The 26,312-nt window shown below is 39.1% G+C and overlaps 1 protein-coding gene and 1 pseudogene across 2 annotated transcripts in view; both read right to left on the bottom strand.

Annotated features, from left to right (window-relative positions):
- The window catches only part of MTMR9 (myotubularin related protein 9), a 55,826-nt gene extending 41,643 nt beyond the window's left edge, over window positions 1-14,183 (bottom strand). The window contains exons 1-2 of one of the 2 annotated variants that reach the window (XM_072634846.1): window positions 13,857-14,183; window positions 3,641-3,749 (exon numbers count right to left, since the gene is read on the bottom strand). In XM_072634846.1, the coding sequence (XP_072490947.1) occupies window positions 3,641-3,749; window positions 13,857-14,038 (291 nt within the window). In that variant the 5' untranslated portion in view covers window positions 14,039-14,183. Of the gene's footprint in view, window positions 1-3,640; window positions 3,750-13,341; window positions 13,706-13,856 lie in introns of those variants that run through there. The other variant, XM_072634847.1, reaches the window with a different exon arrangement.
- On the bottom strand, window positions 7,150-7,793 carry LOC140520711 (protein FAM136A pseudogene; annotated as a pseudogene).
- Window positions 14,184-26,312: the final 12,129 nt, after the last annotated feature.

Raw genomic sequence — 26,312 nt, 5'->3', positions numbered from 1 at the left:
ATTTCTTAACTATTGCTCCTCCCCCTCAGAGAATCATCCCTCATAACAAAGAAAACAGAGGGCAAAAATAGGTCAAAACTAACCAACGTATCAACCAAATATATATTTTATGAAATGTTCCAAACTTAGAGTGTCCCTCACCTCTGTAAAGAAGGGAGGGAAGCTGAATTGTCTTAACTCTTCTGGTGAGGCCATGTTTGCTCATTACAAATTCATAGCAAAAAGTTTTTTGTTGTTCAGTAGTTGTACAGTTATATATATATGTGTGTGTGTGTGTGTGTGTGTATATATATAAAACTAGTTAAAGTATAAATTGTTTTCTTGGTTCTGCTTACCTCATTTTTTATTGGTTCATTCAAATCTTTCTATGTTTCTAGGTGTTTATCATCTCAGTATTGAAATAACTTATTACATTCAAATTCCACATCTTTAGTTATTCCTCAATTGATGGGTATCTACTTTGTTTCCAGATACCAATACAAAACACGTTGCTATAAATATTTTGGTGTATATAGGACCTTTTTATTTTTTATCACTAATTGTCTTGGGGTATATGACTCACAGCGGGACCTTTATAGTGAAAGGTCCCTAAATATAAACAATTACATCTTTTCTTTTAAAAAAGAAAGGAAGAAAATGGATGGACACACCATTCACAATATGGCTGGGAAAGAATCCTTAACTAAAAAAGGGAGGAAGGAGATCCAAGAGTAAAATAAAAGGTACTAATTACACAAATTTGAACAGTTTTTGCAAAAATAAAACATAGCTAGGGTTAGAGGGCAATTAACTGGGGAAAAAAATCTATATACCATCTATCTCTGATAAAGGTACAAGATATACGTAGGAAATTAATTAAATTTAAGAGGTCAAAATCTTTCCCCAAAAAATAAGTTAAAGTAAACGAGCAGTTCTTAAAAGAATTGTAAACTATGAACAATCATGTGGAAGACTACTTCAAATCTGAGAATTATTTTGATTTGTGTTTCTTATGGCATACTAAAAAGAAAAACAAATGGAACTCAGCAGCTGTTATGTTACAGAACATTAAAGACTTCAATGATTATATAAGTTCCAACACCTCTACTTTTTTTAACGTTCTATTAAAAATTTAGCTGTGAGCAGCAATACAACTCAACTTGTTTAATAATTATTTGCATTTAAATTAATTTGAACATAAGAAGCATCACAATAGTATTTTAGTAACTTCTAAAACCCCATCAAAATTTTTGGTCCATTCATTCTCATTCACTCTTCCTTAAGTGGTCATGATTGTTTCCTCCAGTTTTGTTTTTCCACTTTGCATTATTTCATAAAAGTTTCTCCAGATTTCTTGATATACCTGATACTTGGTCTTAATGACATCACATAGTATTCCATTATATTAATGGGCAACTTTCAAAAATTTTACTATCTCATATTTAAGTCACCTCCATTTCCAAATTTGTTCCTCCCCTTCTCTACCCAGAGAGCCATCTCAAAGAGAGGAAAAAAAAGCAATTATAAAAAAACAAATCAATGCATAAACCAAGTCTCAAATTACAGGCAATGTGCTACATCAAGCTGCCTACCTCTTCAAAGAAGAGACACAAGTGCATTTTCTCCTCTTTTCTTCCGATTCAGCCTTATTCATTATAATTATATTGCACTTAGTTTCCACTTTTTAAAAAAATTTAGATTATAATCATTGTGTATGCTTTACTGGTTTCCCTTACTTCAATCTGCATCATCATTTAACTGACTATTGTTTTTTAATTCTTTATAGTCACTGTTTCTTTTGGTGAAGTAATACTGTATAACACTCGTTTACCATAATTTGTTTAGTCATTCCCCAAGCGATGGACATCTATTTTGTTACCACAAAAAGCTGCTATAAATATTTTAGTGTAAATGGGACCTTTCTTTCTATCTCTGAACTCCTTGTAGTATATGGCTAGCCATGGAATCGCTCACTGAATATGGGTATTTTAGTAATTTTCTTTGCACAATCTGGAATTGATTTCTAGAATGGTTCAAACAATCCAAAATTCCACCAAATTATCAGTGTGCATGTCCTCCTACAAGCCTATCAATATGACTATTTTTATCTTTTGTCAACTTTAATTTCTTGGTTGTGAGGTAAAACCTCAGAATTATTTTGATTTACATTTCTCCTATTACCAGTGACTTGGAGAAATCTTTCCTATTGTAACTAATAGTTTGCAGTTTTTTTTGAGAATTATGTGTTCATATCCTTGGCATAAACCACTGGGGAATGAGCCCTGTCTCATCAAATATCTTATTATTTATGTTAATTTCCTATAGAATTTGGATTATTAATTCACAATCTCACCACAGAGGATCCTCCAAATCTTTTCACCCCTCCCAACTTCCCTACCTCTATCCTCTCAGCTGAGAACCATGTCTCAGATTTAACTGGAAAAAAAAAAAAGCTATTTATCAAGAGCTCCCTTTTTTCTCCTCCTCATCTTGTATCACACATATACGTTATGCCACTATTTCCCCTCTTTCATTCTTGTTTTACACAATGAGGTGGTTTGCAAACTCCTCTACATGTAAAAGTATTACTATTCCATCCCATTTTCTCTAGCAGATTGGTCCCTTTAACATTCCCATTCTCTCACTTATCTTCAATCTCTCATCTACTGGCTGCTTCTCCATTGCCTACAAACATGCCCATATTTCCCGATTCTCAAAAAAAATCTCTCTTGATTCATCTGTTCCCACTACTTATCTTCCCATAACTCTCGTCCCTTTTGTGGCTAAACTCCTTGAGAATCTCCCAAATCAACAAAATCCATTTTTTACACAAATTACATTGTTTTGTTCATGCAAAAGCTTTTCAATTTCATGTTAATGAAATTACTGATTTTACTTTTGCAATCCAGTTTTTTCCTTTGTTTGATTAAGAATTTTCCCCCTAATTATAACTATGAAAGGTACTTGATCTGTCTTCTGATTTTTTTAATGGTCTGACCTTAAACATTTAGGTCAGACATATGTTTTGAGCTTATTATTTAAGTATTTCCATGTCATAAATTTAGATTGTTGCCTTTTTTTCCCATTCTATATAATAGTGCCATGAAAATCTCTGAACAGATATTTTGTTTTGATTTGTTTTTGATAATATTTTCAGGATATAGTCTCATCAGTAGAATTACTAAGTCAGAATGATTATTTTTATAACTTTTTCTATGTACTGCCAGATTGTTCTCCAAAAAGGTTCTAAAAGTTCACCATTCTACTAACCAGAAAGGAGGGCACTTGCTTATTTCACAACCCTATCAGCACTTCATTTTCTTGCTTTTCATTTTTTTTTTTTTTTGGTCAACATGAAGCTAACTGGTCCATTTTAAAGAGATGAGACTCAAAAAGGGTAAGCAACTTCCCAAAAATCAAACTCAGTGACAACAGAGCTGAGACTCCAATTTATTTATGGGGAATTTTCATTTGAGATGAATACAATTAAAAACCTCCTAGAAACCAATAATTTCTTAGGCAGAATGACACATAACACTAAGAGATGCTTTAGCTATCTGAGTCAGAGAGTAGGACCCCAATTATTTGCAACTGTCCTAGATTTAAGTAAGATTCTTTTCTCTTATTTCTTTAACCAAAGCTTCTTTGGCAGAGCTCTTACCTCAATGGAACTTGCAATATTCAAACATTCTTCCATTCCAGGAATGTCCAACTGAATAATCCGCAGATCTTTGCATTTTATGATTATGGTACCCAATGATCCCACGAACCTGAAATATAGTATGCCATGCTCAGGGACAAAAAGAAATATCGTTTTAAGTAGAAACTTTCAGTGTGTGAAAAAATACTCATCCAACTATTCAACACTATTAATAATTATATAGTCTTCTATCTAAAAAGATGTTCCATACAATAAAATCTAAACTCAGATTAATTGGGGGAAGATATAAAGTAAAAAGATATAAAAATAAAAGTGTGAACTAAAAGAATTTTCAAACAAATGTGATGTTACTTTAAATATATACACATAGTAATTCAAATTAGGCTAACTAACCTAGTAGTAAAGACTGAAAAAATAGAAGACAACGTGAAGTATCTCATTGGAAAAACAAGCAACCTGGAAAATGGATCCAGGAGAGATCATTTAAAAATTGTAGGACTACCTAAAAGCCAAGATCAAAAAAAAGAGCCCAGACATCATCTTTCAAGAAATTATCAAGAAAAACTGCCCTGATTTTCTAGAACCAAAGGGTAAAATAGAAATGGAAAGAATCCACTGATCACCTCCTTAAAGAGATCCCCAAAGGAAAACTCCTAGGAACATTGTAGCCAAATTCCAGAGTTCCTAGGTCAAGGAGAAAATGTTACAAGCATCCAGAAAGAAACAATTCAAGTATTGGGGAAACACAATTAGGATAACATAGATTTAGCAGCTTCTACACTAAGGAACTGGAGATTTTGGAATATGATAGTCTAGAGGTCAAAGGAGATAGGATTAAAACCAAGAATCACCTACCCAGCAAAAATGAGTACAATATTTCAAGGGAAAAAAATGGAACTTCAATGAAATAGAGGACTTCTAAGCATTCTTGCTGAAAAGACCAGAAATGAATAGAAAAAATGACTTTCAAATACAAGAATCAAGAGGGGCATGAAAACATAAACAGGAAATAGAAACCACAAGGGACCTATAAAAGTTGAACTGTTTACATTCCTACAAGGAATGATGATATTTGCAACTCATGAGACTTTTCTCAGTATTAGGATAGTTGGAAGGAGTGTGTGTGTGTACGTATATGTGTATGTATATTTATGGAGAGAAAGAGAGACAGAGGGCACAGGGTTAGTTGAATATGAACAGATGATATCTAAATAAAAAACTGAGCATTGAGAGGAATGTACTAGGAGAAAGAAAAATGGAGAGGTAGAATGTAACGAATCATCTCATATAAACAAGGCAAGAAAGATTTTACAATGGAGGGGAAGGGGAAGATGAGAGGGAATCAGTGAGCCTTACTTTCATCAGATTTGGCATCAGGAGGGAATACCATGTACACCCAATTTGCTATGGAAGTTTATTTTACCCTACAGGAAAACAGAGCAGAAGAGGATAAGAGAGGGGGGACAAGGGATGGCAGACTGGGGGAAGGGGCAATCAGAAGCAAACATTTTCAGAAGGAACAGGTCAAAGGAGAGAACAGAATCAATGGAGGGTGGGACAAGATAGAGGGAAACATAGTGCAGTCATTCACAACATGACTGTAATGGCAACATTTTGCAAGACTACACATGTATACCCTTTTATAGAGTTGTTTGCCTTCTGGATAAGGGCAGATGGGGAGGAGGGAAGGCAGAGAATGTGGAACTCAAAGCTTTAACAATGAATGTTAAAAAATGTTTCTCATGCAACTAGAAAATTAGATTTATAGGCAGTGGAGTATAGAAATCTTTGTATTATGTTTTGGTTTCTTTTATGAGCTCTCCCACTCATTTTAATTCTTCTGTGCAACATGACTCAGGTGAAAATGTATTCAATAGGAATTTATGTGTAGAACCCAAATAAAATTGCATGTCATCTCTGGGAGGCAGGGGCAGGGAGGAGAAGGAGGGGGAGGGAGGGGAAAAAAATCTAAGTTACATGGAAGTGATTGTAGAACACTGAAAACAAATAAAATAATAATAAAAAATAAGAGAGGGGGGATAAAAAAGGGATGGCAGACTGGGGGAAGGGGCAATCAGAAGGAAACATTTTGGCAGAGGGACAGATGAAAAGAGAGAATGGAATAAATGGAGGGGGGGACAAGATAGAGGGAAATGTTAAGTCATTCACAACATGACTGTAATGGAAATGTTTTGCAAGACTACACATGTATACCCTTTAATCGAGTTGTTTCTTTTCTCAATAAGGACAGATGGGGAGGGGGAAGGGAGAGAATATGGAACTCAAAGCTTTAAAAATGTGTGGTTTTTTTGTTAAAAAAAAAATCAAGCTATTTATTTTTTCATCAAACCACTAGGAATATATGACATGGCCTTGAACCACTAAATAGGAAGGCTATGTCAAATGCACTCAGTAAGAAGATGGTATAAAGAAAACAAGATCTTTTCCAATGCCTGGGACTAGAATGTTCTCAAACTTTTAACCAAGTGATAACTGGATAATTGGTGCTAGCTGTTTCCTGTATTCTGGCATAGAAAAAAAACTCTCCCTTGCAAACTGCTTGGAAGTTTAAGTTGTTTTCCTACCCTCTCCTGTCCTAAGAGGTTCCTCTCAACAAGTTGTTTCTGTGGAAGAGGGCAAATTAGCAGGGCCAGGGTCAGGTATCACATCTTTTTCTGCTTTGGGGAAAACTAACTGACCCAAACCAGTCATCTACCATTCCATTAAGCAAGAGGCTTAAGATTGTTCTGTAGGCAAAGAGAGGCTTTCTTCAACCTTAACTCAAAACTGTTTCATGTTAGTCTCAAAAAACACTAACTGAAGTGTTGCTCCTGTACTACCTTTCAGAAGGGCAAGAAAAAGTAACCTGAGCAGCAGTGCGAGCAAAGTCACTGTGAAAGAACCTGAGCTTCACATGCCTGGGGGGGACATTTCCCATTTATATCTTGCTTGGTGTCCCAGGGAAAGCTGGCGCAAGCACTCTCTTCATCAAAGGAAAGACCTTCTGGGACCTGCTCAGTGCTGTAATGCAAGTAAGCCTCTTTCCCAGACTCCCCTCTGAATGCCCGTTCTTATACTAGGGAGAAAAGCACAACTGTGTTTCTCTTTTCCAGTCAGTAGTGAATTCATGACTGCTGCTTTCTGGTCTATGGGAAATGGTTCAATCAGGTGGATGTGAAGTTGGCACCAAACACAAGTGGGCAGCTACCTCGGGGATTCCTACCAGATGGGAGGTAGCTTGAGGAGGAGAACTGCTAATACCTATAAACCCAAGTGTTTATTCCAACTTCTAGGAATGGAATACCTCTGAACCAGCTGAAAGCTGTCAAGGGTCATCTTCACTAAAGGGATGGGCCTGGGTACTATTAACTCTCCATGCTACCTTCAATCCAGATCTGAGCACCAACTTCTTCCAGTTCTTCACCTATAAGCTAAAACATAGAATGGAACCAGCAGAGTCCAGAGGCAGATAGGAAATCCCCATAAAGGTATTCTTAAACTTGCTACCAGCCTCAATTTCTTCATTCTTAAATTTTCACTGAAAGGTAAAAATTTCCATACATTTTTACAAGCAGATCTATTCTCCCACCCCAGATGACTACTGACAATGACTCTATTTTGCAACAGATGCCAGAGAATCCTTCATCTTCTTGGTAATGGTGGGGATGAGATGCATGTGGTCATCAACACATTTGTTCACACAGGACTCTAGCTGCCTCTTCTTCACCTGCTGCTCCTTGCTCCCAGCATCCATCAGGTGTTTGGCTTTGTCACTGCAGTACATGGTACATCGTGCCAGGTGGTCCGAGAATTTTTCCAGTTTCTGGTCACAAAAGCCTGTGCCTGGGCCAAGGGAGCATGGCACTGTTCAATGCACTTAAGAACCTGCTGCATGGAGGCTTGCGTATCTTCACAGCGGCTGGCACTGCACCGCAACCTGCATCTTGCAGATATTCTCCCACCCCAGCCCTTTCACCATGGTGTTCATCGCCTCCTGCACCCACAGCTGCTGCAACTCCACCATGACATACATGCATACACCCCCATCCCCCAGCCTTGCACCCTGCCCGGCTCGGCCTGAGCGATCTAGCCCCGTGTCCAAAAATGAATGTTAAAAAATGTTTTTCATGCAACTAGGAAATAAGATGTATAGCAATGGGGTATAGAAATCTGTCACCCTATGGGAAAACAGAAGCAAGGAGATGGGGCAGGAGAGAATAGAAGAGAAGGCAGGTTGGAGGAAAAGGTAATCAGAATACATGCTGTCCTGGGATGGGGGGAGAAAGATGGGGGAGAAAATCTGGTGCTCAAATTCTGTGGAAGTAAATGTTGAAACCTGAAAATAAATAATAAAAAAAAGAAAGTGACAGAATTTGAGCTAAGACCTGAAGGATGTCTATGACTGGGAAGAAGAGAATATTTTAATCTAGGGCACTAATTAATATAAGCAAAGGATTAGAATTAGAAATGGGTATGGTAATGATAGAGGGGAATAGAATAGAAAATTCATGAAAAACATAGATACTTGGGATCAGTAGTTAGTAGCAAAATTAATTGAATACTAATCTACATCAGACTGAAGGTAGAAGACACTGTAGGAAAAGAGATCATTTAAGGAGCTATTAGAATTGTTGTTGCATTTGTCCTTCATTTTCAAAGAGGACCATGACATCATGGAAATGATGACATGACTTGCAGTTGACTTTGATTTGAGTGAGAAAAAACTGTGCAAGGTCACCAGCATCACTTTCTCCTCCAGAGCCATCTAGATCCAGTGACCAAATATTCATCAGGAGATGGAGATGGCTCAGGATGCAGTGGGAGACCCTGGCCCTTTTAGGCTAAGGCTTTTTCAGGTACTCAGAGTGAGGTAATGCCCATTCAGTGAATAGGCCTCTTTAAGAAGTGTGTCTAGGACTATGCTCAAAGGGCTACAAAAATGTGCATACCCTTTGACCCAGCAATATCCCTTCTAGGACTGTATCCCACAGAGACCATAAAAATGGGAAAGGGTCCCACATGTACAAAAATATTTATAGCAGTTCTCTTTGTGGTGGCCCAAAACTGGAAATTAAGGGGATGCCCATCAATTGGGGAATGACTGAACAAGTTGCGGTACATGAATGTAATGGAATACTATCATGCTATGAGAAAGGATGAACAGGAAGACTTCACAGAGGCCTGGAAAGGCTTATATGAACTGATGCTGAGTGAAAGGAGCAGAACCAGGCGAACGTTGTACACAGCAACAACCACAGTGTGTGAGGATTTTTTCTGGTAGACTTAATACTTCATTGCAATGCAAGGACTTCAAAAATTCCCAATGGTCTCCTAAGGCAAAATGCCTTCCACATCCAGAGAAAGAATTATGGAATTCGATCACAGAATGTAGCAGATCATTTTCTTTTGTACTATGTTTAGGTTTGTTTTATGAGTTCTCCCATTCATTTTAATTCTTCTATGCAACATGACTAAGGTGAAAATGTATTTAATAGGAATGTATGTGTAGAACCTATATAAGACTGCATACCATCTTTGGGAAGGAGTAAGGAGGGAAAGGGAAAGGAGGGGGAGAGAGGGGAAAAAATCTAAGATATATGGAAGTGATTGTAGGACACTGAAAACAAATAAAATAATTTTTTTAAAAGGGAGTCTAGCCCCCTTAATTAGAAGAAAAAACAATCAAGCTGGAAGGGGAAGACCCTCAGGGTTGCTGTTCCAAAGAGAAACAGTTACTCCAAAATTATCAGGTCATGAACTAGGGTGATAGCAGTAAGGATAGAAAACGGGCAGATACAAGACATTTCAAAGCAATAATTAACAGTATTTAGTAACACTGAATACAAGGGATAAAGAAGAGAGAACCTCAGTGATTAATGAGGTAGTTTTAGTATTAAACTGACTATATAGACAGGGCCCAGGAAAAAGTTGTTGGCTTACTTTATATAAATAATATGCTTTACTTAGATACATAATGTACCACTTTTGTGGGCTGCCCACCAAGGAAGAGAATTAACGTTAATTATACAGAGGCTTTGGACATAAAATCACTTGGATATTTTCATGCATTTCTTCTTGCATTTATTAAAGGTCTAATAAGTACTGGGAGAGATTCAAGGATAAATAAGATTCCTCCTCCTAAGGGGCTTAAAAATCTAATAGAGAGAGATAATATAAACTGTTAGTAGATAGGAAACTAGCATTTGCAGTTGTCACAGCTCAGTGTTAGGTATTTAATGTTCTTTTATGACCAGGAAAACTCAAAGGATATGAAATTCAAAAATTATTTTATTCTTATCTTTGATTACTTCAGTAATCCTCTCATTTTCCTTACAAAGTATAATTTGTAAAGATAAAAAAGCTTCCTATCTTAAGTGAGTATCAAATGAGATAACATTAATTTTTTTAAAGAGTGCTTAGCACAGAACCAGCACAGAGTAGATGCCATATAAAAGCTTACTCCCTGTGTCTTCCCTTCCCTCTAGCAATTAAACAGCTTCCTTAATCTTTATGCACTCCTGGTAAGCCCTATATCCTCCCAGCTACTAGGCTTATTCTCTTACACAAAAAGTAAATTCAAAACTGATCAGCCTTCCTGAAGTCTAAAGTGCCTCAGTCTACAAATAATAGCCTGATTTTAAAAAATTCCACTGCTGGTATTGTATAATATTAAGTCAAATCAAAACATAATACTTTTGCAGGTTAGCCAATCAATTTCTACAGAGGCATACAAAGTTGAAGAAGAGACTGTGAAAGCTCCAAACATCTAATAGTTTAAAAAAAAAAAAAGTTACATAATAAGGATGTTTGTTAACCTGAAACTATTATTGTACAATTTTCATTACACTGCTCTCAAGGAATAGGACAGAGTTCCCATTCCCCAGGCCATCAAGCTCCTGACACCCTATTATTCTACTCTATACCTATTATCCTATTATTCTACACCCATTATTCAGTTTCCATCAGTACGGAGGTCTCCAGAAGAGAAAGCATGAGGCTTCTAGGTAAAATGTTTTTATGTACACCACTATAAAGACCAGGCTTTACCCCTACAAAATTCCCACTGCAAATACATTACCATCAGTTAGGCAGTTGGTGCTATTATAGTACACAAAAGTGCTGGGCCTGTAATCAGAAAGACTTGAGTTCAAATTTGTCCTCACATTTACTAGCTGTGTGACCCTGTCAAGTCACTTAACTGTCATCTGCCTCAATCTCCTCAACTGTAAAGTAGGGATAATAACAGCATCTACTCCCCAGAATTGTTGTGATTCTCAAATGAATATTTGTAAAGATCTTAGCACAGTGTCTAGCACATAGTAAGTACTATGTCAGCGTTAGCTATTATTATCAGTCCCTTCTGACTATTAACAACTAAGAAACCTTTCAGGTACTGCCATCAAGTAAGTGCAGAAAAAATGGTTTTAAAGAGATGCAGATTCTTGACTATTTTTTAGAACCTTCCATATTAGGATCTCAATACTCTTCTCTAGAGCTTTGAATGGAGTTCAAAGTCTACTTTTGGAAGATCTTCATCAGTGGAAGGTGTTTCCACACAGATGAAATCACAGATCTAGAGCAAAACAAAAAAAGGGAAACGACAATGTCACTTAGGCAAATTAATGGAATTCAAATACAACCATGATAAAAGAATCTGACAGACATAAAGTTAGACCTCTTATCAAATGTAAAAAATAACAAGGGACATGGGGGAAAATGTTTCCATTGTGATGGTTTGGGGCTTATGATTCTTTTTTATTTCTTTCTGAATGGAAGGCTGGTCGAAGAAAAACTAAAGGCATTCAGAGAGGCAAAGTAATAAGAATAGCCATGACAGTAAAGAGAAAGGGAGGATTGAAATAAGGCTGTGTGAGTTGTGTACATTGTCTCCTCTACTGAAATATAAGCTGAAGAGCTTGTGTGGGTGCAGAAAAAGTAGAAAGTCTTTATATCTCTTCTTTGCAAACACCACAGTGCCTAGCCCTAACACACAGACACACAGGCACTCAATTTTGGGGCAAGTGATAAATATTTGAGGTGAAGAACCAAAAAGGCCAGGGACAAAAGTTACAACCATTTATATTGGGAAACAAGGTCTACTGAGTAACCACTTTACTAATCTGAAGGAAAAGAGGCCTTCCTAAGTTCTCCCACCAGAAATTTCCCCATTAGATATTTGTCTAAGGCACCGCCTTTCTAAGAATCCTGGTTTAAAACCTAAGTGTTCCCTGTATGTGGGACACATCAGGCTGCTGTCAAACATTTAAATTTCCTCCCAGACAGCTAGTCAGTATTAGTTGTGCACACTGCTTCCTTTCTCTGAGCTTCAGTTTCCTCATCTGCAAAATGAAGGAGTTGGGGTCCTTCTCACCTCCAACATTCTACAAGTCTAATTTCTGAGTCCAAGAGGGGACAATTTTAAAGACAGCTAGGCTGAAGACTGCAAAAGTGAGAGGTGACTTGGACCTAAATTGTCTCTATTTCACAATTCTGCCCAGGGCAGAACCTATTAGGGAAGACCTATTTCTTTCAGTGAAAGCTGAAGTAGTTGACTATAAAGACCATATTATCTCACCTAATGATAGAGTGACAAACAAAGTGAGCAAAGGCTAGAAGATGGGAAATGGATTGCCCTGTGTAAAGAACAAGAAAGCAATTCGGAATAACTGTAGATGGTATGTGCAGAGTAGTTAGATACCACAGGTCTAGAAAAGGCAGCCAGGATACAAAGTTAAAAGCCAAAGGACTTTACTGATCCTACAGAGAAAAAAGAGCCTCTGGAGTTTAGGAAAGGGAAGTGACAAAGTGCTTTAGGAATAGTATTTCAGTGGCTGTGTAGAGCAGAGGTATCAAATGAGTGAACCAGATTAAAATGTAATTGGGAAATGTTGGGATTGGGAATTGGAAAAATTGGGAAATAAAAATACAACATAAACAATGTTCACTTATGGTTTTCTAGATCAATCAATTTCTATTGAGTTTGAAGAGGGGAAAGACTGAAGAAAGGAGAAACTGATCAGGAGGCTACCAAGAATCCAGAAGATATAGGGCCTGAACTAGTAACAGAGAGAAGGGAACAGATGTGAAAGGTTGTGGAGATGGAAATAAGAATTGGCACCTAACTGGATAAATGGAGGAAGGCACAGTGAGGGGTCAAGGATGTCTCAGATTTTAAACTGGGATGACCGGAAGAGTGGTGGTGTCATTGAGAGAAATGAGAAAGTTCATTAAAGACTGGAGGATGGGAAGGAGGAAAAATAATGATAATGTTTTGGCTGAGTTTGAGATGTCTATGGATTATCCAGTCCCAAATGTCCAGTAGGGAGTTGCTGATGTGAGACTGAAGTCCAATGAAGGAGTTAGAGCTAGTTGTATACTGGAGACTGGTCAAGCTAGAAAGGATAATTGAACCTCCTGGAGTTGATAAGCTGACCAAGATAAAAGAAAAGAGGATCCAGGACAAAAAAGGGAAGTGGTAGGCATAGTTAATATCAACTAGCTATCCAGGTGGAAATTTAAAGCTATAAAACTAAAAATATAAACATTACGCCTTGGGGGCATAAAAGGCTAGTCAAGTGGTAGGATGAGCAAGATAACCCAACACAAGAGACAGAGGATGGCTCAGACAGGTCTTAGAACCGAAAGAGCCAAAGCTCCAGTCTCACTCAGCTGTCAAAAGCAGTGTACAGATCCTACCTTACCGTAGACATGTATGCGAGGAAGCATTATTATCTCAATTTTACAACAGGTAAAGACACCTGGTGTATGATCCCAAACGATTCAAGTTAACAAAGAACCACTTGAAGCTATGCCTCGGAGTAACGGATGGCTGGGACAGCAGGTGGCCTAGGACGAGGCTCCCCTCTTGGGCCACTACTCCTGCTTCCCCCCTTTCCTACAATCCAGATCCTCAGGAGGGTCTTCAGGAAGGCAGAAGCTGCTTTGGAGACAGGGGGAAAACTACTCCCTCGTTTCTTAAGCATTCTCCGTCTGTTCCAGGCTGGAGATTAAAACACATTAAGGAACTCTTACTAAACGCCGACTCAGGGCTCAGCCCCGGGTTAAACCAGGGAATACAAAGAGAGGGACAATAGACCCGGGCAGGAGTGTGGGGGGCTCACAAAGGGCCGCCCGGACCAGCCTGCCCCGCCCCTGACCCTGGTAACGGACGAGGCAAGCGAGGCCCGCAGGGGCCGTCGTTCCGAGCTGGGCTCACCGCTTCTCGATGGAGTCGATGTTGGAGTGGAGCAGCCACAGCTCCTCGGTGTTATCCTGCCGGGAGGACAGGATCAGGTGATGGCCCGTCAGGCACAGCGTGCCTTCCACGGCCGGGTAGAAGGGCCGGTGCAGCACCACGTTGTCCACCCGCGGAGTCTTGATCAGCTCCGCGAACTCCATCTCGGCCCGGGGCCCGGGGCAGGCGCGGCGGGGCCTGCTCCGTCCTCTCTCCCCTGCTTTCTCAAGCCCCCGGCGGCCGGCCCCGCGGGCCTGGTCCGGAGGGTCCCACCTCCCGCACCAAGCTCAAGCCGGGGTCTCAAGCGGCCACCAGCTTGCTTCCCCCGGCAACCCCGTCTGAGGGGACCCGGGGGAGGGGAGGGTCCTCTTCCGGGGGGCTGGGAAGGAGCCGGGATCTCAAGGCCCGCACATCTCCTGGCCGCTGTCCACTCCGGGCGGAAGTAGCTGACGCCCAGCACCCTCGGTCGACTCCGGGAGGAAGTAGTTGACGCTCAGAGCCCTCCGTCGACTCCGGGCGGAAGTTGTGAAACCAGGTTTGTGAGTCTCGTGACCGGAAACGGTGCCCTCAGAGTTAAATTCCTACCCATCTCATGCCCGATGGGAGGAAGTAAGTGGGAAGTCTTGTCCCTGCCACCCTGACTCCCCTGAGCCTCAGCAGCCCCGGAATAACGGGGCCGCCCACTTGAGGCCGCCCACGGTGCGAAGCTCGGGCGGTGACGCCAACGGTCGTATCGCGCGTGATTGAAACATGCGCCTGCGGATTGGAGGGCTTAAATGTCGTCTGCTCCAACCCTAGAAACTGAAGCCCAGAGAGGACTGATGCGGTACAGTGAAAAAGAGAATAACTTCCTGTAGGGGGCATCAGGAGCTGGCATTAAGTGCGCCGGACCTGGGTTCGGCGAGACCTGAGTTCCAAAGCTAGCAGGGAGACCCTGGGCAAAGAGCTTCACTCTCATTTTCCCAACCGTAAAATGAGAATCCTAAGAGTAACCACCCCGCAGGGTTGGATAAAAAAAAAAAAAAAATGAAAACAGTAGGCGTTTAATACATGCTTCTTCCCACCCCTCCCCCACCCCTGCCCTTCGTATTAAAGAGGTTGCACGTGAGCCTTGTCAATGTCATTCGCGTGCTTTTTTTTTATTCTTGATTTGAAAAAGTGTCATGAATTCCGCACGTCCTCTTCCAGTTGCTCAAATTAAATTGCCTTTCTAGGTTACTCTGGATTCTTTTGTTTGTATTTCACAATTTCTACTTCTGGTTTTTTCATCAAAAATGGTTGAAAATCGAGTCCAATGAAGCCCCATCCCTCCCCACTCTCCTCCAGGAGTATGTTCAGCTTTGCTGGGTAAATTATTCTCTGTTGTGACCCCATCTCTTTTGTCTTTTAGAATGCTGTATCCCACTATTCCTTCTTGTTGCCAGGTCTTGTACAATTCTGCTTACCTTTCCTTGGTACAAGTATTTCTTTCTGGATGCTTGCAACTATTTTTTTTGGCAACAACATTGCCAAAGTTCTGGAACTTTTTTTTTTTTAGGATAACTTTAAGGATTCTTTCTAACTTTATTTTGCCCCCTGCTTCCAAGAGCTCTGAGTGGTTTTCATTTCTTTAAATACAGGATCTAGCTTTTAAAAAGAAATGATTTTCAAAGAGTCAAATAATTCTTAAATTCTTTTTCTTGACCTATTTCCCAAGTCGGTTGTTTTTCAAATCACTTGAAAAATATCAGATACTTTACATTTTCTTCTTTTTCCCCCCAACTTTTTGATTTTGTTCTAATATTTTTTGCTGTTTTGTGGAGTCATTGATTTCTGTTTGGTCCATTGGTCAATCCTAGTTTTCAGGGAGTCCATTTTTTGGAGAAGGTTTACCATTTTCTTTTTTAAGTTATTTATTTTCTTTTCAATTCTTTCCTTCAGACCTTTTTATTTTACTTGTATGTCTTTCTTTCTTTTAGATATTTGCATTATCATTTTGGAAAATTCATTTTTCTCTTTGAGTCTTTATTTGCATACTTTGTGTTGTGACTTTCTCTTTACAAGTTTGATAGGAGAGCATCTCTGGATCTATAGTAATTTTTTATATTCTATCTCTCTCTTCTTTGATCTGTGTCCTTTTTGGTTCATTCATCTGTCCAACTTCTGTACTTGAATTAGAGCTTTGTGCAAGAGTCATCCTCTCTTCCCTTCTGCTTTTGGGTGAGGTTGTAGGCTCTGTTTGTTGTTCCCTTATGTTCCCTGGATCCTGTGCTGTCCTCTACCACCTGGGCTTAGAGCCTCCTCCCCCCCCCCCCCCCCCATCTTTAGATTTCAGAGATCTTTTGGATTCTGGATCTTTTGGACCCAATTTGGAAAAGCAGAATACAATGCTAGGGGTCCATGGAGGTCTGAGTATCAGTATCATACCCATCACTGCCACGCCTGATGACTTTCAAGGTTCCTGCTCTTTTCTGACCCTCCATGGGCTTTCTGACAACTCAAAGCTTTCTTGGGAGGGTTTCCTCTTTTTTTGCTGGCTTTGCACACAGTACTTTCACTGGCAACACTGGAAGGCCACCGGCTTGTTTGCCTCTGCTGGTACTGGTTTTGCTAATGTTCCCCTTTCCTATTACCTATGAGTTTCTGGATGGCTATTTGTATAGTTTTGAGAGAATAAGTCACTTATTGTAGTTTCTCATTAGATTTTATAATCATTTTTTCAGTTTGGTGCAAATTTCAGGTTTTTGCTAGAAAAGATATATGGGAGCTAGGCAGTCTTCCTCAGTTCAGGCAGCCATCTGCTAGTTCCTGGCAGCCTCAAATCTGGTTGATAATCCCTATCACAAACACATATACATTTTTTTGCCTTTTTACTGCTTTTTCCCTTCTGGCCAAATTTAAACAAGTAGAAACATTTTTGCTGGTTTCTCTCTGGAGAAGAACATATCTGTTTGGTCTCACCTAAAATGGGCCTCATGTGGAAGTGACTTTGTTATCATGATTCATGGGAGCATTTTGAACTTAGAATCTGGAGAGCTAGGATGGAGTTCTAGCTCTGATTCTGGGGGACCTTGGGTGAATTAGTTAATCTCTCTGAGTTTCATTTTCCTCAATGGTAAAGTTGAAGGGGGTTGGAAAAGCTCTTTTCTAAGGATACTTTCAGGAGCCTGTTACCTGGAGAGGCAAGATATCCGATCTTCAAAGGATTCAAACTTCAGAGTGATTGCATTACTCTCAGAGGTGTCAGGGAGAGACTCAGCAAGACTGAGGTTGGCTAATGGATTTTATCATTTTGTTGAATAGCTGAACCAGTGATTATAGGTTATAGGGCATCATTGCTTATTAAACATTGTACCCTGTGTTAAGGTCTGCCTGTGTTACTTATCAGAAGAAATCGTATATTCTATAATTATGGGTTTTATACATATATGTGTACTCTTAAGTACCTGAACCCAAAGAACAAAGTGCTTTGCTTTGTTTTGTTTGGAATTAAGGCTCTCCCTTCCTATCTCTTCCTTTTGCCTCCCATGGCTTCCCTCAAATCTCAGCTCATCTCTGACCTTGTACAAGACACTTTTTCTGTGCTGTTCTCCCTCACTGCTAGCGTCTTCACCTCCAATTTACCTTATATACATATCCTGAATGTACATAGTTGTTTATATAATGTCTCCTCCTTTGGAATGTAAACGTCTCCAGGGGAGGAACTATTTTCGTGTCATCATTTATTACAGTGGCTGACTCATGGAAAGTTCTTAATAAATACTTGGTTTATTGTTGACTTAAAATTTTGTGTTCCAGGTAGCCCCAGAGTACTGCTCCAGGATTTCCCTGAAGGACTGTAAAATGTGCCCAAAGGACCTCCTACTGGCTACATAGGTATAATTGCCATAGTTTGCTGCATGCCAAACAATGCTAAACTCTTGCTTGTTCTCCTGTTCTCTAACCCAAGCTAGTGCTTTATCTAGGACAAGGCACATTCATTCTGTAAAAATAAACAGGTAGGTTAAATAATTAATTTTAAAATTACCTTTTAGGTTTTGTTTCTATAGAGCATTTTATCTCTAGCTATGAAATTGATTCTTAGAGGCCTCAAATAATCAGTACCCTAGCTTGCTGTTTCAGAGAAGAAGAAAACAATGGGAGGGATGGAACAACAGATTTTTTTTTTAGTTGTTTTCAAAACAAGGAGTGTTTGGGAGAAGAGACTCTAAGAAGGGAAAATAGAGGAGTAAGTACAATAGGTAGATAGATGCTCTATTGTGAGAAGGAAGCATCATAGAAAGAACATTCAACTTGAAAGGAGTAAGAAAACCTGCCTTAGCAATATGACATTTGGCAAATCACTTGATCTCTCTCTGAGCTCCAGTTGCCTCATCTATAAAGGAGTCACAATATATCTTACTTACCTAATGGTATTGAGGATTAAATCAGATGACATCTGCAATGTGCTTTGTAACAATAAAATGTCACACAAATGTAATAGGCTAGCATCATCATTATAATATTCAGATCAGAGAAACTTTCTGTAGTGCTTTTTAATTTTGTGATTTTTTTTAAACTGAAAGCTTGTCCAAAGTGAGGGATGATGATTATGATGATGACAATAGCATACAAAGGAGAATTGAATTCAAGTCGACAAACATTTATTAAGCAACAAATGTGAGTACTATTCTGTTCTGTTGTCATGGAGCTTACAATCTGGTCTTTGTTAGGCTAGAATTAACAACATTATGCTTTCCATCCAGCTTGCCAAGATGTTGCTGTACTTAATTCAAGAGAATTATATCTACTATAGACTGAGGCCAAGCAAATGAACACTTGGGGTCCAGGTCTACGGGGAGTATTAATAACAATTTACATTCATATACTCTATGGACAGTAGGTGGCAGCTCAGCCCATGGCTGGCCGGGCAGTCAGCCCTTTTCTGTTGACTATCCTTGCCCTGAAACGACAGGCACAGCTTGGCAAACTGCACAAGGTAAAGTGATTCAGAGGGCTATGATGAAGAGAAATCTAGTCCAAGGTCTATACAATGGAAGATCAGCCCACATGAGGGAATGGGGGAGTTGTAGTGCCAGAGATACAATACAATAAATGTTGATTAAATACCTATCCAATGCCAGACACTATGGCTAAGCACTGGGGACACGAATCAGAAAAAGAAAGCCCCCTGCCACCAAAAACCTTGAAATCTAATGGGAAAGACTACACATGGCTTTGAAGGAGAAAGAAAGAGGTGCTCCTAGGGAGCATGGTTTGGAAATAGCCAGGAAGTGATATGGAATTTTGGCCGTATAAGGTGAAAGCTTACCTTCGAGATTCCAGGGACCCAAGGTCTAGGTGGTTCCAGTGAGAGATAGTTGAGACTCATAGCCCAGCATAGTCTGGATATGGTCAGGAAGAGTTGTTAGCTAGGTGGATATTTGAAAATTAATGACCTCATCTTTCAGTATTCTCTTCCCTTCTAGCTGCCGATCATGTCAGTTGGTTAACAAACATTTTTAAGTGCCTACTAGGACTACATTTTTAAGTGTTTACAATGATATTTTTAAGTGCCCACTATCACTAACATGAATCAGTACACAGCATAAGACAGTACCAAATACATAATTAAGGTCCAAATTCGACATGACAGATGCCTTGCTTGATTCAGTGCCTGAAAGATAATTGCAAAAGTAATCAGGGTAGCTAGATATAACATAGGATAGTGGGAAACAAGAGTCCAGGTGTTTATTAAGCACCTACTATGTGCCAATATTATATTAAACACTTTACAAATATTATTTCAAGTGTGTTCAGGAAAGACTAGCATCTCTGCTATAAAGGCTTGCCAAGCCAGCCATACCTGGTAAAATTGGTTTGGCATATGGACAGAGGGTAGCTTACAGGCCTCGAACCCATTGGTGAGTTAGGGAGGTGTCTACACCAAGCATGTGAAGACTTCCCCCAATGGAATAGGCAGATGAGAACAATTTGTTCCAGTGGTCATGAGGGCAGCATGCTTTGGAGCACTTAGAGTCAGAATTTGACAATGCCATAGTCATCCACTGCATCTCAGGTCATCCCCAGTCATCTTGACTTTTGTCCTGCCACTGGACTTTGATGACTCAGAAAGAGAGAATGAGACTGAGGAGAACTCTGCCTCACTTCAATCCAATTCACATACAAGTTGACACATCACCCTGTGATGTCATTGGTCCTCTTTGAAAATGAAGGACAAACAACAACAGAGAACTTCGGTGAATAATCATACTTTATATTTATTTGTCACATTCTCTTCACATATGTGAAAATATTTTCAATATTATAACGTAATCCTTATATTAGTCTTTTGAGACAAATAAGAACATATAGCATGAATAAACCAATTTTTTCTCTTTCAGTCAACAAATGTATTATGTCTTTGCTGAGATGCTAAAGTGTGACCTCTGTCCTCATGGAATTCACAGGGTCTGGAAGAGTGATAATGCATGTTGTGACAGATTCATGTATTGTGAGGGGCTGTCTCCTGCCTGTTGTGTCCTTAAAGGGAGGCAGAATAGATATTTCTAGTCTTGTCTCTTCCTACCCTTCTCTAAGCAAGACTTTGATTTCTACTGGAAGTAGAAGCTTGAGTCTGGAGGCCACACTGTGCTCAAAGAATGAGGATTCTTGGCTAGAATTATTTCTGTCTCTTCCCTTAAATATTGTTAGTTTAAGGGATGAGGTTTACAGGTTTGAACTAACTTCTGATCATGGTTTCATTATTGGGGGAAGGAGGATTCCAAGCTTTATATCCAAGTCTTGACTCCCTTCCTGCCAAATACAAGTACCACAGTGAATATATATAGGAATTATCAAAGAATCCCATGGGCATGGCAGGAGTTTCTAAACTTTTTCTGTGTCATCTGCTGGCAAATGCAAATGCATGTCATCTGCAGCTTCTGTAAAACTCCCTCAAAATTTCCATTTTCATTTTTTACACCAACCCAAGATATATCAGAACCATGATGTAATGTCTATGTGCGTGTGTGTATATATGTGTGTTTATGTCTACACACACAAATATCTGTACTTTATATGGAGTGTATGCATTTTACTCTCTCTGTCATATACAATAGTATATATTTCACTCTCTATCTGTCTTTCTTTTATACATACACATATACACAGACACAATTTTCATGTTTGCCACTAACTTGCCATATATCCTTGGACACATGATCAAAACTTATCAACTTCAAGTTTCTTATTTGTAAAACAGGGATTTGAACCAAATTCTCCTTAAGGTTCCATCTAGATCTACAATTATATGGTCTTCTGAATCCCTGGTTTTCTATATTTTATAAATTTAACTAATAGAATCAATGCCATTTATATCTATCTTTTCTTACCACATATTCTCCCTTTAGGTAGTATCTCCAGGGGTTGACTTTCTGTTCCTACCTTCTCTTTCTGACAGCCCTATTTTCTTTTGTTTCCATTATCTCTCTTTTCTATCTTTCACTCTCACTTTCACCTGAGTTATTCTCTTTATCTTTCTCTTCTCCTCTGTCTCTTTGTTCCTACTATCTCATCTTTAAAGGTCTGGGCAAACATACTATTGCAAGGGTATGAGAAGGTCCCTGGCTTGACTGTAGTTGAATATAGGAATAACTTGGCTCCATAGATCTCTTTTTGCTCCAGTTGTTTCTCTTACTCTGTTTTATTCTCATAGAAATTTAGTAGTAGAAGGGATCTTGGAGATTGTTGAATCCAATACTCTTTATTTTACATATGAGAAAACTGAAACTCAGAGAGTAAAGGAAAGGGCTTGTCAAGATAACATTGTTGGTTGTGTAGCCAAGGCCAGAACTACCATATCACAATACCATAAATTCTCAATAAAAAAAGATCTCAGAGGTTAATATAGTTCAATCCACAAATGACTAAGGATCTCCTCAAAATTGCTCACATGTTGTCATTTAACCTTTTCTGGAAATCCTCTAAGGATAAGAACTACCAAACATCTAAAGGCAGCCCACTTTACTTTCATATTTTTCCAGTTGTTGCAAACTTTTTCATTCTGTACAGAGTCAAAATCTCTGCAACCTTCACTTATCTCTTTAAGTTCTGCCCTTTGTGGCTAAGCAAACCAAGTCTATTCCTTCTTCCACCTGAAAGCTTGTGAAATATTTAAACAATTATCTTGTCTCCTAAAGTCTTCTCTTCTCCAAGCTAAACATCCCAGTTCCTTGTTCACCTATTAGACCAAAAATAATCTGATTCTTTCCTTACTTTCACTGCCAAGCTCCAAGAAATAGTCATCTGTACCCCCTCTCTCCACTTTCTCAGCACCCACTCACTTCTCAGTTCCTTTCTTGAGCTTCTGACCTCTCCCCCTATCCCCAACTTGATTGAAACTGATGTGTCCAGGTTTACAAATGATCTTTTATACGTCAAATCAGAAGTCCTTATCTTTCTAGATTTTTCTATAGCTTTTGTGATTATTCACCATTTTGACTTCCTGTCAGGTATGGGGAGCCTGCAGTCTCAAGGCCACAGGTGGCCCTCTAGGTCCTCAAGTGCAGCCCTTTGACTGAGTCCAAACTTCACAGAACAAATCCCTTTAGGATCTAGATACTCGCTCTCTCTTTCCATCTCTCTCTCTCTCTCTCTCTCTCTCTCTCTCTCTCTCTCTCTCTCTCTCTCTCTCTCTCTCTCTCTTTCTCTCTCTTTCTCTCTCTCTCACCCTCACCTGGGCTCTGTTCTCTTTCTGTATCCTCTCCCTTAGTTATTTAAATGATCCCAAGTACTTAGTTATCATCTCTATGCCCCTGATTTACAAGTATACAACCAGGTCTAATCTTTCTCCTGAATTCTAATCTGGTATCTGCAACTGTGTGCTGGGTGCTATATGCAGCTATATGCACCTCAAACTTATGGAAACACAACAGCTCATTTTCTTTATTTAACCTGTTCTTCCCTGTGGTAAACAAGGAAAGAGGTCTGTTTCTACAGGGTAAAAACTTACAGCTTTGAGTGGTGATAGTGAATCAGAGTTGTGACCTAGCATGGTCAAATTAAAGGTCAGGAACTTGTGCACTGGCTTGACGAACTGTTTTGGGGGAAGCCTATCAGAAAGGAGAACATGAAGTCACATGGCCAATGGATGGTGTGCTGAGAAGTCCAGAATTCGGAACAGTATAAAGGACTTGCATTGGTCTGAACAAATTGTAGTCTTCTTGTAGCCTTACTTGGGAGCTACCCATTCATTCAGGGGGAATAAATGTAGAAGGCATTCCCTCCTCCTGAAGAGGAGTGGAGTCAGTTTTGACCAAAGCGTTCAGTCCCTCTGAACTCTGCTGTAATAAATTTTCCTTGATACCTTTTTGTGTGTCAAGCGTGTTTCTAGCATTCCCTTTAACTTCCATATTTCTTTTGAGGAAACTATCATCTTCTCAGTTACCCAGGTTTATGACCTCAGAGTCATCTTTGACTCTTCCCTTTTCTTCATCCCCAGAAACCATGTCCTAAATCTGTCCCCTTCTGTCCACGCCCACTCCATCCTCATCTTTTGCTTATACTATTGTAATTGTCTTCTAATTGCTTTCTCTGCTTCCAGTCTGTCCTCTCCAATAATCTTCTCGAGGCACAAATGTCTGATTGTTACTTACCTGGTTAAAAGCCCTATCACGTATCTTCTACCTGGCATTGAAGGCATCTACAATTATGCTCCTTTCTAGCCTCTCCATTGGCTTATTCTGTGTTCCAGCCAAAATTGATTAACCTTTCTCCTAACCTGACATTCCATCTGCTGCTTCTCTACATTTGTGCAAGCTACTTTCCCTTCCCCTCCACTTCCTTGAACACTCTCCCTCTCCCTCCTTGTCTCTCAAGATCCTTAGGTTGCTTCTACCCTTTGCTGAAGTTTCTTCTCTTCTGTGAAAATTTCCTTGGTCCCTCCTTTATTGTTTGTGATTCTTCATTTTTGAAGAGTACCAATGATACCACGAGTCTGATGTCTTAACTTGTCTGTGAATTGGATTTAAATGAGGCAGGGTTGTAAAAAGTGTTCAGCTTTACTGTCTTCTCCAGATCAGCAAAGTCCAGCAGCAAGACAAAAGTCAAGATAACTGGCAATGGCCCAGCGTGGTTCCTTTAGTTGTTAGTCAAACTGATAAAATTATCTCATATAATTTATGGGTATATCCACTAAGTAGAATATAAGATCTATGAGGGCAAGAACAGCTCCATTATTGTCTTTGTATCCACAGGATCTAGCACAGTATGTCTTTTTTTTTCCTTAATAGTATTTGTATTTTTTCCAATTACATGTAAAGATATTTTTCAACATTCACTTTTGTAAGATTTTGAGTTCCAAATTTTCTTCTCGCTCCCTCTCCTTCCACTTCCCAAAAAATGACATGCAATCTGCTATAGGCTAGGCTATGTACAATCATATTAGACATATTTCATGTTATGAAAGAAAAATCAGAAGAAAAGGGAAAAGCCACTGGAAAGGAAAACAAAAGAGAAAAAATAGTATGTTTCAGTCTGCATTCAGACTCCATAGTTCTTTCTTTGGATGTGGATAGCATGTATCTTGAGTCTTTTAGAACTGTCAGATCACTGTATTGCTGAGGAGAGTTAAGTCTGTCAGAGTTAGTTATCACACAGGCTTGCTGTTGCTGTGTACAATGTTCTCCTGGTTCAGTTCACTTTACTCAGCATCAGTTCATGTAAGTCTTTCCAGGTTTTTCTGCAATTTCCCTGCTCATCATTTCTTATAGCACAATAGTATTCCATTGCATTCATGTACCACAACTTGTTCAGCCATACCCATGATGGGTATGATGGGTATCCCTTCAATTTCCAATTCTTTGCCACCACCAAAAGAACTTCTATAAATATTTACAGGTGGGTTCTTACCCCTTTTTTATGATTTCTTTGGGATACAGGTATTGCTGGATCAAAGAGTCTGCACATCTTTATCACCCTTTGGGCATAGTTCCAAATTGCTCTCCAGAATGGTTGGATCAGTTCACAACTCCACCAGCAATACATTATTGTTTCAGTTTTCCCACATCTCCAATGTTTATAATTTTTTTTGTCAGATCAGCCAGTCTGATAAGTGTGAGGTGGTGCCTTAAAGTTGTTTTAATTTGCGTTTCTCAAATCAATAGTGATTTAAAGCATTTTTTCATATGACTATAGATAGTTTAATTTCTTCAACTGAAAACTTCCTTTTCATATCCTTTGACCATTTGTCAACTGGGGAATGACCTATGTTCTTATAAAGTTGATTCAGTTCTCTATATATTTTAGAAATGAGGCCTTTATCAGAGACACTTGCTATAAAGATTGTTTCCCAGCTTTTTGCTTTTCTTCTAATTTTGGTTGCATTAGCTTTGTTTGTGCAAAAACTTTTGAATTTAATGTAATAAAAATTGTCCATATTGCATTTCATAATGTTCTCTATGTCCTGTTTGGCCATAAATTCTTCCCTTCTCCATAGATCTGACAGGTAAACTATTCATTGTACTCCTAATTTAGCACAATATGTCTCGCATTTATTTATTTATTTTTATTGAATTAAACTGAGTTGATCCTTGTATCCTGTAGTCTTATTCCTTTCACTATCCTGTTTAAGTCACTAGGAATATTTTCTAGCTTTTTTCTTTGTCTAAAATGTGGCACCCACAAGTGAACACAATATTCCAGATATATTCTGACCAATACAGAAGGACTCTGACCTCCCTCATTATGATAATGATAGCTAGTATTTACATAGCTCTTTAAGATTTACAAAGTGTTATATAATATTATCTCATTTAATCCACATAACAACTTTGGTAGGTAGGCACTATCATGAAGAAACTAAGACAGAGGCTAAGTGACTTGTGCAGCATCACACAGCTAATAAGTATTAGAGGCAAGATTTGAACTCAAGTCTTTCTGACTCTAGATTCTAGTTCCATTCACTGCACCATTTATCTTCTTGAAATGTCCACATTGGACGTTTAATGTTGTTATTCAGACTTGCAGCTTCATTGATTTAAGGTGCTCCTGGGTGGGATAGCTCCTTTCTCCAGAGATTGCTCTTTGCTCCATCCTTTTCCTTTTTACCTTATCTGTTGCATTTAACAAAGTTGACCACCTTTTCCTCCTCATAAACATTCTTTCATTGTCCCAGGTTCAAAATCTCAACATTCTCTTTAATGTCTTACTCTTCCTCATCCCACATGTTCAATCAGTTATCAACACTTACCATTTTGACCTTCACAATATCTCTTGTGTCTGAACCCTGTCTCTCTTCTCACCTAGCTACCTACCACCGTAATTCAGGATTTCATCTTGCTTACATTATTACTACAGCTTTCTCAAGGTCCATCTCCTGCAATGCTATGAAAATCATTTTTCTTAGATCATGATCATGCCATGTCACTCCTATTCAGTCAACTCTAGTGGCTCCCTCTATCCAGTAGGATGAATTGTAAA

The sequence above is a fragment of the Notamacropus eugenii genome, chromosome 1 (assembly GCF_028372415.1).
Source record: "Notamacropus eugenii isolate mMacEug1 chromosome 1, mMacEug1.pri_v2, whole genome shotgun sequence".
Lineage (NCBI taxonomy): Eukaryota > Metazoa > Chordata > Mammalia > Diprotodontia > Macropodidae > Notamacropus > Notamacropus eugenii.
This window is presented reverse-complemented; position numbering and strand designations above follow the sequence as displayed.